This window comes from Neodiprion virginianus, chromosome 7, assembly GCF_021901495.1.
Source record: "Neodiprion virginianus isolate iyNeoVirg1 chromosome 7, iyNeoVirg1.1, whole genome shotgun sequence".
Classification (NCBI taxonomy): Eukaryota; Metazoa; Arthropoda; class Insecta; order Hymenoptera; family Diprionidae; genus Neodiprion; species Neodiprion virginianus.
This window is the reverse complement of record NC_060883.1, coordinates 2,998,311-3,010,075: the sequence shown is the minus strand read 5'-3', so window position 1 is coordinate 3,010,075 and position 11,765 is coordinate 2,998,311. Positions and strand designations below refer to the sequence as shown.

Here is an 11,765-nt window from a genome sequence, read left to right as displayed (position 1 = left end):
GTATCAGATTCCAATCTCTCTTAGATCGTTTCTCTCGTAAATTTGTTGGCGCGAATCTGCGACCGTTTATTCCGGGGGTGAGGCGATCAGCACCTTGATTGATGCGAATTTTGTCATCACCCGAGATTTAGTTTCGGAAAATGTGTAGAGGAATGATTAATACTATCCACATGCACATGAAAAATTACATCTTGATTACAAGAATATACATATATTTACAGAGATTTTCACAGTTTAGTTTCGAAAACTATCTGAAATTTTCATTCGTTTCACTCATTGATACGAATAATTTATCTTTACACTTTTCTCTACTGATTTTTTTCATTTCCTGAGTGCGTAAGTCATTCTCGAGTGGTCTACCTGCACAATCAATATTGAACTCGCAACGTATTTTAATGTAAATAATGAATTACTGACAAATAGCAATCCATTCTCTAACCAATTGTACGTCAAGTGTTGAATACGTGTAATTAAATGCTGCTACTAGAAAAATATCAAGATATAATTCATTAAACACTTAATAAGAATTCGTCTTATGATTCACTCGAATTCATATGAAGCCAATGGAAGTCATTTGAAGTCCGTTTCATTCATTTGAATCAGTCATTTAAATTCACCTGAACTTATGCGCTGCATAACCCATTTGAAATAATTTGAATTCACGTCAATTTATGCAAATTAGGTACTTGCAATGACGTGAAGTTGGTTGGAAATTATTTTGTTATTCAAACTTGAACAGTTTTAGATGCGTCGGTTGTGTGGTGAAGTCATTTGGAAGGTTTTCAGTTTCGCAATCGTTTGCGCGCTTGATTACGATACACTGAGCTCTTCGCGTAAAAACTTAAGTTACGTGAAATTTATGTGAAGTGGTGATCAAGTGAGTGGTGATCAGAATGGATTGATAGTTGACAAAGTTTCTCCGATGATCGGACGGTAAGTTATCATCAGATCCATTATGCATGATTTTAATAATCATGTAACTATCGCGCCATTATATGTATACCTTTTACATAGACAGAGTGAATTCCTAACGACTGTATGCAGATCGGACGTTTGCTAAAATTGAATGCGCACGCGCCACGATCCGAGAGCAATTGTTTACCAGGTCGACCAACTGTCCCTAACCTCGAAAATTTTGCCAGTTATGAAATGAGCATAACTACCTCCGAAAACATTTTTGAAATTACATTTGTGACGGTTGGTTGCCCTGGCAGACAGTTGATCTCGGATCGCGGCATGTGCGTATTCAATTTTAGTAAACGAAGGACGATGCGGTCGTTAGAAATTCACTCTGTTTATAATAATCGAGTGCAAAAGAGAAATTGTATTCGATATTATGCTTCCGTTTATGATTTGGTTTTGATAACTGTACAAATATCAGGTCATGGTCAGTCAAACAGAATGCGATGTCTGTAAAATTGTAGTAGGTATTCTATAAAGTAAAGAAACCAAGCTTATTTACTTGTATTTCAATTTCAAACTTGATCGACCCCTATTAGATAAATCGGTCAATGACAGTCGTGTTATTTCCTTCATTGTGAGCAATGATAATGTCTCTAACGACAGATTCGAAATTGCTCGTGCACATCTTCTCTAGCGAGTTACTTTTTTCGTTTATGAAACTGTCGACGTCACACGTTACAACGGATTGTATGAATTCATTTCTTCCGACTTTAGACGCGCGTTCTAACTTCTCCTCATTGGTCAATTTTCCGTTGGCGTTTATGCTCATCTGATGCATGCCTTCGTTAACTGGTGAGAAAAAATTCACTTCCTTAGCGTCTGTAAACGAGTTTATAAGGTTCGCTTGCAACTCGTGATTATCTTCGGATTCTCCAGTTTCACTCTGCAGATCCGCAGTCCGACGACCTAGACTGTTGTTGTCCGGTGATGAGTTGCCGGATGTCGTAACACGGTCTTGATTGCGATAAGCGGTTTCCATGCTGCAAGACGGGCTTATCTTGTAAGTTACAAAAGATTGCTTAAGTCTCTTTACTATGTCTCCGGATGCTTTGCGGACTTGGAAATCACTTTCGTCTTCTAAAGTGACCAGGAGTACCTGCAGAGCAAAAGTTTGTCAACGAATTTTCAGTATAATCAACTGTGATAAAGGCACGTGTCCAAAACACTTTTAGAATGAAATTGAAAACTTACACCGAGGCAACTGCGATTCGCTAATTCGTCGAGGGCCTTCAGAATTCGTTTTCTTATTTCCTGTTCGTCGAGGGAAACTATTTTTCTATGTTCCTTGGAAAATGTGTGGGTCGGAAACGTTCCGTCTAGCATACCCTGGTCGCAGAAATGCGATTTTATAACTTCTTTCCAGAATAGAATCGCGTTCACCTTGACTTCCCAGTCAAGATCCGAAATGGCCACCACACACATTGCTTGCGTCATTTCGTTCACCGTTGATCTTCTGCAAAAGTCATGAACCCAAAGCGTTAGTCACGAAATGATTCGAATGCTTGTCGAAACGTTTTGTTCATCACTTTGATTTACATCGTTAAAGGGGAACATTTGAAACTCACGGCCATTTCCTTTGAACGTACAACTCTTTGACAAGCATAACCGCTTCTCTCCGCACTATCGCTTCGCTTTCGTTGGTCATTAGATCAATGGCTAATTTCTGAAAGAAAGAAATCGTGGTGATTCGTCACGCGTGAGACATCACAAGTGAATTTTTTACACCGTTCAACAAAACAACGTCAAAAGTGATCGACTTACTGGCAAATCAAGGTTGACAAATTTTTCGTTCCATATTCTGTTTATTTTGACAAAAATTATTATGCATATGAGCGCCCCTGATCGAACGTAACGATTGTCGTCGTTTATGGCCATGTCGATTGTTAGCTCTGGGAATCCATTCACAATGAGCAAATCTTGGTAGGCTGGATATTCTGGAAGAATGATTTTATAACGCAGGGATTAAATTCACAGTACTGAATTTGGTTCAAATATTTTTTCATTATTTAATTCTTGTTCCGGGGTCTTACTGTGTTCCGATATCGTCGCAATCGTTCTAATCACGTCCAAAGTACTAGTCCTGACCTTCCAGTTAGGATCGTGCATTCTTTTGTACAAAATGCATCCCATTTCATCCTCGCGACTGTCGGATTGCACCAACAATGCCAATTTTGGTGCCATAAAATTTTCCACTGCCAATTTGCACAGTGTCAGTGCTTGGACACATACCTTGAATGATATTAGGATAAGTGAACATGAATACGTCAAATTTATTCCAAAGTAAATAGAGACCAATTGATCAATTTGGTGCTGTGCTATCCAACTTTGTTGTCTTTACTCGTGCGATGAGATATTTGAATCTTAACGAAAATAATTTATATCGCACAAATTCATTTGAAATGCCACATACGATGTTTTTTTTTTCAAATACCTAACACTCATGCTTTGGAAGTTGCGTAAAATAATCTCTGACAAGCCGAAGACATCGTTGACAACTATTATCGTATGCTCTAAGATTAAGTACGAACACTCTTTTGAAAATTCCTAAGTATTAAAATTCTTGAAATTTTAATACCAAGTATTATATCCGTAAATATTCACACAAGAATTTTTATTGAAATTGTAGGTATTTGAAAGTGGAAGGTTTCAAGATAGGTTCAATGAGTTGGCACTGTGTGATTGATCAATGCTAAGCCCTTCGAACGAACGTATCATTGGCAGATCGTTTGTATCTAAAAGATTCAAAAATCAGGTACAAACTGACCTTCGGAGTGATTTTTGGATGATTGATGATGTCTTCTGCCAGGGTGAGAATGCTTATGGTTTCCAAACAGTCTTGCCACTTGAGTTGATACTTGGTCAGAATCGTCGCGATACCGTCCATCAGTGTAGACAAGAGGTCTGGGAATTTGATAATCGGATCCCCGCGAACTCGCCACTTTCGTCTATCAATTCTTACATTCTTTATGTCGTCTTGTTTGAGATCTGCGAAACCGGTGCAACTCACTTCGTTCGGACACATTTTACTGCTCCGCAAGTTAACGTAGTTGTTCAACGTGTGCGACATCACTTGAAATATGACCACCATGCTGTCCTGTGAACGAGAAGAATGTCGAGGATATTATAAGTCACAACACTGTTCATTATCACCAAGTTAATGGGTTCGATCGAAGCTTACTCTGTCAACGATGTCCAGGACATCGATTGACAGCCGGGCCGAAGTTTTGGCGATATCTTCCGCCGGTAGGTCATCGTCGTTGAGAACGGTACTTCGAACCATGTAGCTCAATCTCTGGGTAGCGGGGTCAGTCATTGACATAAGTTTGTATGCCAACGTTTCGATTATATCCACATCAACCTCGCCTCTCGCTACGCATGATGACATCGGCATTAGCTGCAAGTGAGAAACAAGACTGAGATGAAATACCGCAAACATGATTCTCGTTATAAGTGAACAGATTTGAATCCTCCGATCCCGATCTGACTTCTTCTTACCATCATCAGAATGGCGTGATGCTCGATTTTTTTATCGTCGGGTTCATTGATTTCGCATAACTTGTTCATCCTTTTCAAGTAAGTCAAGAATATTTTTTCGCCTATGACGATGTCCTGGATGTGTCTCTTGACTATCAGCACCGATTCGATGTACCTTAAGCTATCCTTGAATACCCTCCAAACTTCTTTCTCGACCACTCCGTCGGGTACCGTCATTCCGTCCTTCAGTCTTGTGAACACAATCAGATACATCAGGTTCATAATGTGACGGTAGAAACTTTGGCTTGTGCATGTTTCGAACAAGATTTGAAGCTGCAAATCTAGACTCGTCATCGTCGCCACAAGACGCGGTATGGTGTTGTCCATCGTGGCGAACACCGTTTTCTCCATTACCTCAGTTATCAGTTCCAACGCGGTGAAAAACTCGGCATTTTGTGCCGGATTGTTGAGATCTTCGAGCTCAGGATGAACCGGAGTGGCGATATTGCGGTTGATCAGAGGCTGGGCGATCACCGAAATCACTTGTTCGCAAAATGTCGTGTTCGACGATTCGGCGAGGAGTAATTTGCAGACGAATTTTTTACTCTCACTGGTCACGACCTGCGGCTGTTTACTCGATTCGGTGAGTTTGACCACTTCTTTCCATGCACCTGTGAAACGAATCATATTCACATCGTGTTTGATATTGCCTCCAAGATGAGACTTTGGTTCTCGATTAATGTTACTAGTTGATCGTCAAACCTCGGTTCACGCTCACCAGACTCGATGATCCAACGTCGTCCGCTCTTGTGATTAACGAATTGGAGGAACATTCCAACGTAGGCAACCTTAACGGACGTCTGAATGTCGTCTTTCTTGAACGCGAAAGCTGCGCACATTTTTTTGAACGCATCCTCGCGGTACCAGAATAGAAAATCGAACTCGTCGCGGCTCAGAAGTCCAACCAGTTTCACGGTGAACACTATCACTGACTGACTCGGTTTCTTCTCGGCCGAAGTCCATGCTGCCAGTGCGTTTAGAACCCATTTTTGCAGGATCGACTTGTCGATGTCGCAGCTTCTGCAACCTGCGCAACGTTGTAAAAAAAAATGCTTTGATCTCGATTTCAAAATACATATCGGAAGATACGCAAAGTTTGAAAAATCTTACATCTGTTTGAAATGCTCTTCTCGATGTGTGAAAGGAGATCGTCGAAGGTCGATTCTGACGCCGCGTTGTAATCCGGCCGCTGAATAAGGCCGAGAATTTCTTTGAGCTTCGCGTTTCTGTTCGAAGGTTTCATGATCACTATGCGATCACATCGGTGTTGTTATAACTGCACTTTAAAATTATCTGTTTCCAATTACTCAGTCGCTTTCACATTGTTATAATACTCGCCTATGGTGTAAACTACCTACGCACAATTGCACTCGCAACATGCGAGGAGTGGTTGGTCACTTCTACCGTCCGCTATCCGTAGGAAAACACAACGAACAAAGTGAATACCAAGAATGGTATGAACCGACTGAGACGGCGCGGTGTAGTTGCGTAAAAGAACGCTACAGCAGCGTAGCAAAGATTAGATAAACAATCTTTCCGGAATATAATCTTTTCCAGCAATGTGTGCGAATGTAAGACGCATACACACACTTCAAGTCAGACAACCAGTAACGAGACTGGCTAATAAATACCTACTATCGGTAGCCTGAGGCTCAAGTTGAGGAGGGATTAATGTAACTGACGGGCTTTCTCTCTCTCTCTCTCTCTCTCTAGTTACTTCTTACCTTATTTATATCCATATATATATATATACAGGTCGATTTTTTTATATCGTATACTAATTAATATTTTGCTTACGTTTATTTTCATCATTTTATATTTAGTTTATTTTCAAGTAGAAAGTAAAAGTTATCTAGAGCATAAAACGTACTATCTATCTATCGACCTATCTATCTATCTATCTATCTCTTTTGCTCTTTCTGTCCAAACTCCGGTTATTTTTAAGTTTTCTACATTTCTACAGACGACGTTTATGTCCTTGTAAAAAGATAGCGATGGTCGTGATAGTGTTATTATTGTACAATGCAGATTTGCTCATCCATTACAGTTCCGGCTTTCGACATCATATAAACATTTATTCGAAAATTGTCGGTGAAAGAAAAACACGGTAACAGATTAAATAAACAAAATATCGTTCATCAATATCGTCAATTTATGTTTATATATATATATGTATTATATATATATATATATATATATATATATATATATATATATATGTATTAGGGTGTTTTTTTTTTAAATTTTTTTTTTCTTACGTACCTTCGAAAAAGTTAGTTTTGAGTCGCAAACGAAGCCTCGTGAAATCGGAGCACGGTGTCTTAATTCTAAAAGGTGACGCATCCGGTTTGAATTTTTCCCATTTGATTAACACGAGATGAGGGCTATGCAAACACTCTCATCTGGATATCTCGGAAACTATGCAAGTTACGAAGCCGTTTTTTTTTTCCATTTTGTAGGTAATAAAACTATCTATATATATATTCGTAAGTAATAATGATTCTTGTTAAGCTATTACCAATATTAATTTTTGGCAATACAAATATTCCCGATTCGACTAATTATGTGGTAATTATATAATAGATTCCGTATGATGATTCCTTGTCGTAGCCCTTTACCGGGAAAAATTATACCGGTAATTAGTTGCTGCATGATTTTAGGCAGAATGGGATATATTTTTTGCCAACAAGTATATATAACTGTAGGCGTTTACGAATATATATAAAAATTAATTCAATTAATTAAAAGTATAAATTGACCTTGGATTGATTTTACAATAACTTTCTATTTACCGGTAAATGTAAACCGGTCTACGTGCAGAACGAACGGCACAACTTCTAGGAAATTGACGCTCAGCTAGGGAATTCGGAATTTAGGACCGTCTGTTGCTCACAGTACCCAAATATAGATTATCACCTATTAGAATATATTCGTCGAACATACAAATTCCGGATCTATGAATGATTTTTTGATGAATTTTTACCGCGCAAGTGAGTACAGTTTACAAATGAAATAGTTGGAGAAGAAGAAAAATGAACAACCGTTACGGCTGAATTTTTAAAATCGTCGATAATTTTTTACGGTTATTATGTATGTTTATTTATTTTATTCATTCATCTAAACTTGCCCAAAAATCGGTCCAGCTAAATATTGTTGAACAATTGAAATTCTGAACAATTCTGGGTACACAGTAATATGGACAATAATCGATACTTGAAATCATTATTTCTTCATTATCATTTTTTATATTGAAAAAAGAAAAAAAAAAAAAAATTTAACTACTCGTTGATTACTTTATACTTAATTTTCACCTCCCCGTCTGGTTTTTTTCCTGAATTATGGAGGCGATTATTAGCAATCCAATTCTCCGAGGGGAAAGGGAGGTTTTGGTGAGGATTTATCAGGCTCGAATCGTTGTACGATTTTTTTAACGTCGGCCGATCTTTGCTTATCGATCTTTTCTAATAGCCTCAATTTCTCTGCTATTTCCTGCTGTATTATCGGGCGATATTTTTTACCCTGGCCCAAACTTTCCATTTCGTGTACGAACTCGATTCTTTCCTCGATCGATTTTACAACTGCGATAAAATTACAATTTGTCAATAAATAAATAAAAAAATAGTAAATAAAAATTCTTCTCGAGAGAAAATTTGCATTTTTTTTTTGGAAGAAACGATAATTGAACAAAGAAAGAAAAACTCACTTTCGTTCAACGGATCTACGTCTTCTGGTATTTTACGCATAATTTTTCGACCTCTGTGAAGAAGTTTCGGACCGTGCGGAGTCGGCGGCATGTCTTTACCATATGCCATTATGCATGCGAGATGTCGTTTTTGTTTCTCTTTGTTAACTGAGGATAAAAGAGAATGAGAAAATCACTGTAGAAGAAGAGAAATAAAAAAAAAAATACAAACAAACAACCAAAAACTATGAACTTTGAAAAAATTACGAACTACTTATCAGAGAACCGGAAGACATATTATGCGAAAAAATTTCAGATTGTAAAAGTATGATAAAAATTCTTACGCAATGGTGCCGTCCGTCTAAATTGTTCCCTTTCGTAGGCACCGCTTTTTGTAATTATATCTTGAGATCGTTTCTTCCATACGCATGGAAACATTACCTGTGTATAATAATTAATGATGATAACGATTCAGGTTATATATTATAGGTATTGAAGGTGTTAAAAAAGAATTTCACCGATTTTTAAACGAAGAAAAAGGAAATAAATAATCGTGAAAGAGCAATAACAAAGTGTTTTGTAAAAATACCTGTGCTTCGGCAAATTTTTCGTTCTTTGTTTTTGCGGTTTTCGTTGCCGAAGGCGGTGGCAGTGATTCACCTCTGTCGACGGCGTCTTGTATAGATTTCCTCTGCATCATTGTTAGTCTAGACTCTTCCATAAGAACTGTAATTTGGCCAAGATATTAACGAACGAAGAAGAGAGAAGGAAGAAATAAAATGCGAATATGATTATTAATCCTGGTAACTTACGACTACGGAAATTTACAAATTACTTAAACGACGAGGGTAAGACTTGAACAAAATTCTGAGACAAAATTTAACAATTCCGTAATAGATTCCAGTCTTAGTTTTCGCAAAAAACGATTGAGGATGCGGGAGAAATTCTTGACGCAAGAAAAGTAAAACAATACGCAATACGTACACGGGCGTCTTTTTAATTTAAATAATAATTTAAATTACAAATTGAAAAAAAAACACGTAAAAAAAAAAAACAAAGAAACAAACAAACAACCAGAGTGAGATCACGTAGAGGAAAGTAAAAATATAAGAAGTGAGTTGAAAACAACTAACTTATTATTATCGATCGACTCTATAAATATTCATATTGTATTATTTCTGCAATTCATACTCTTTATCAAATTTCGCGTTTCTTCGCTGTATTGCGCTCTTGCTGGATTGTGGATCGCTCCGACGCCAATCGCGACCCTTTCAGTCCTTGGTTCCATGGTTATGTGAGTTTTACACTTGCCTCGCGGTGTGTAAAAAGTATCTGCAGTGAAATAAAGTACGTGTGGTGAATTCCATGCGAACCGAATAAGCGCCTGATCCTAACAAATTTTTGATTTAGTTGGAAACATTTTTTCTGAAATTGTCCCAAATCTGAAACAGCGTCCTGAATTTTTTTTAAACGTTTCATTTATCTAGTTGATTATGTATAAATATTGAGACTGATCTTGAAAGGGACGTTTTTTAAAATTTTGAAAAATTGCATTTTCATTTTTAAACATTTTGAGACTGGCCCCATGATGTCTGAATTTTTTTTTTTAGTGTTTTTTTGCGCACTATTAAACTTTTTAATCAATTAAGACATTGAAAGTTCCCAAGAAATTCCTAAAACTTTTATTTCCTACGATTATGAAGTTGAAAAAATTAGTTGAATGAGAGGAAAAAAAAATAGCCAAAAATTGAACCAGTCTAGAAATGTTCTAAGTGAAAAATAGAACTTTTGACAATTTTTTGGGAATTTTTAGATGGTCAGACGATGTTTTAGTTGATCGAAAGATTAAAGGTGCTAAAAAATCAGCCATCATGAAATGTTCGGAAAAGAAGGTACAGTTTTGGAGAATTTCAAAAAAAGGCCTTTTTCAAAATCACTCTCAATATTGATAAATAAGTAACCAATTGAATAAGAAGTCTAAAGAGAAAAAAAAAACAGGACACTGATAATAAGAGTTGAGACAATCGCAGAAATTTTTTTGAATCGAATCAAAAATGGCGAGGGTCAGACGTTTGTTCGATTCGCATGGAATTCCCCATACATGCATGTAGCAGAACTGTCAATGTGATGGAAGAGCGGAAGGAAAGTCTGTTTTAAAAAACTTACCTGCAGTTATGATATTTGATTGTGCGTGGAGTAAAAAATCAAATGGCGCTGCAGCTGATGTGGAATTTTATCGTTTTTTAACCTAACGAGTTTACACCGTCTATTCTCTTTTCTTCCTTCTTTCCTGATGCGGCAGGAAATTAACGACATTGTTTAAACTCGTTGCTAAGACGACAACCGTGAATGTATCATCAATATACCGCGTATTCCTGCAATATCTGTTCAATCTACCGCAGATGATCGATCGCTGGGTATATTATTATTCTTATTTTTAATTTGAAAGTCTCAGGGAATTTGAAGAATGGTCAGGAAAGTCGGCGAAAATTCAGAGAAATTTATCACTCTGTAATTGTACAAGAAGGAATGACGAAAAAATTTCAAAGAACAATTTTTTCAACGTCCTGCGAATTCCTTTACTATCGGATGGATCGTAAACGGGGTTTTTTATTTTAATCGATCGATTCGAAGCTTAATTCATTATCGGATACTCCGATTGGCGCTATTGGTTCGAATTTTTGTCTGCAGGGAAAGATTATGACTTGTAGATACAATTATGTTGTCATTATTATTCGCATTCATTCAAGGTTGAAATTACGTAAGCATCAATCAATTAAATGCAAAAACGAAGTCAAAACAATGGTATCGTGAAATTTTCATATTTATGAAAATCAGCTGCCGATTACCAACCGCGAAAGAAAAAAAAAAACACGATATCCCGACTTAGTAGTTTCGATTATTTTTATAACCACTCAGTTTCACTTTTTTATATCGTAAAAAAATTACGATATTAATAATCATCACATCGTTAATTGCGGGGTAAAAAGAAAATACTCGATATCAACGTTTTGAGTCATAAATTTTTCAACTCACTATTTTGGCTTGAATTTTGTAACTCGGTGATTTTTACGATCTCTAATCGCGAACTTGAAGTAGGAATTTGATAATCTCTAAATCCAAGATCGCAGATGTAATATGGAAATAAAAAAATTTGATGATTCTGGCCGAAATTTAATCGTCAATCGGGGGTTTTTGGGTTCGCCGATCACGAATCTGAAGTTCGAATTTGATAATTTCTCAATCCAAGATGGCGGATCCAATATGGCGGATGTGGAATCGAATTAACTATCAAGATTCGATGATTCTGGCCGAAACTTGATTGTTACTCGGGGGGTTTTTGGGTTCGCTGATCACGAATCTGAAGTCCGAATTTGGATGTATCGCCATCCTGGATTTAAAAATGATGTATTACAATTGAAAAATTATTGAGTAAAAAAACGAGCGACTTTAAGGGTTGATAGTCCAGAGTTACGCCTTTGCGGATATCGCAGTGCGCATGTCCGGCATCCTCTCGACAGGCGCTTCGCGTATCCACTTTATATCCACAAGAGGAAAAGAATTAGGAATAGTATAGGTTTGAACA

The 11,765-nt window shown here is 37.2% G+C and overlaps 2 protein-coding genes across 7 annotated transcripts; both read right to left on the bottom strand.

The window, feature by feature from the left end:
* Positions 1 to 195: 195 nt before the first annotated feature.
* On the bottom strand, positions 196 to 6,089 carry LOC124308522 (uncharacterized). 2 transcript variants are annotated; one of them, XM_046771309.1, is made up of 10 exons: positions 5,608 to 6,089; positions 5,216 to 5,524; positions 4,459 to 5,108; positions 4,142 to 4,357; positions 3,728 to 4,057; positions 2,994 to 3,192; positions 2,725 to 2,897; positions 2,529 to 2,626; positions 2,155 to 2,416; positions 196 to 2,059 (listed from the first exon to the last, which is right to left on the bottom strand). In XM_046771309.1, exons 1-10 carry the CDS (start codon positions 5,738 to 5,740, stop codon positions 1,496 to 1,498), a joined length of 2,934 nt encoding a protein of 977 aa, XP_046627265.1. In that variant the 5' UTR covers positions 5,741 to 6,089; the 3' UTR covers positions 196 to 1,495. The 2 variants fall into 2 exon arrangements, with proteins under 2 accessions (XP_046627265.1, XP_046627266.1); XM_046771310.1 differs by lacking the exon at positions 5,608 to 6,089 and having other exon boundaries at positions 5,200 to 5,476.
* Positions 6,090 to 6,704: 615 nt separating this feature from the next.
* LOC124308537 (UPF0193 protein EVG1) lies at positions 6,705 to 11,723 on the bottom strand. Of its 5 annotated transcripts, none has more exons than XM_046771340.1 (7): positions 11,629 to 11,723; positions 10,346 to 10,688; positions 9,371 to 9,511; positions 8,769 to 8,905; positions 8,524 to 8,620; positions 8,201 to 8,347; positions 6,705 to 8,075 (listed from the first exon to the last, which is right to left on the bottom strand). In XM_046771340.1, exons 3-7 carry the CDS (start codon positions 9,465 to 9,467, stop codon positions 7,849 to 7,851), a joined length of 705 nt encoding a protein of 234 aa, XP_046627296.1. In that variant the 5' UTR covers positions 9,468 to 9,511; positions 10,346 to 10,688; positions 11,629 to 11,723; the 3' UTR covers positions 6,705 to 7,848. The 5 variants fall into 5 exon arrangements, with proteins under 5 accessions (XP_046627296.1, XP_046627295.1, XP_046627297.1 ...); XM_046771339.1 differs by having other exon boundaries at positions 11,216 to 11,694; XM_046771341.1 differs by having other exon boundaries at positions 10,346 to 10,572; positions 11,216 to 11,694.
* Between the last annotated feature and the right edge of the window lie 42 nt (positions 11,724 to 11,765).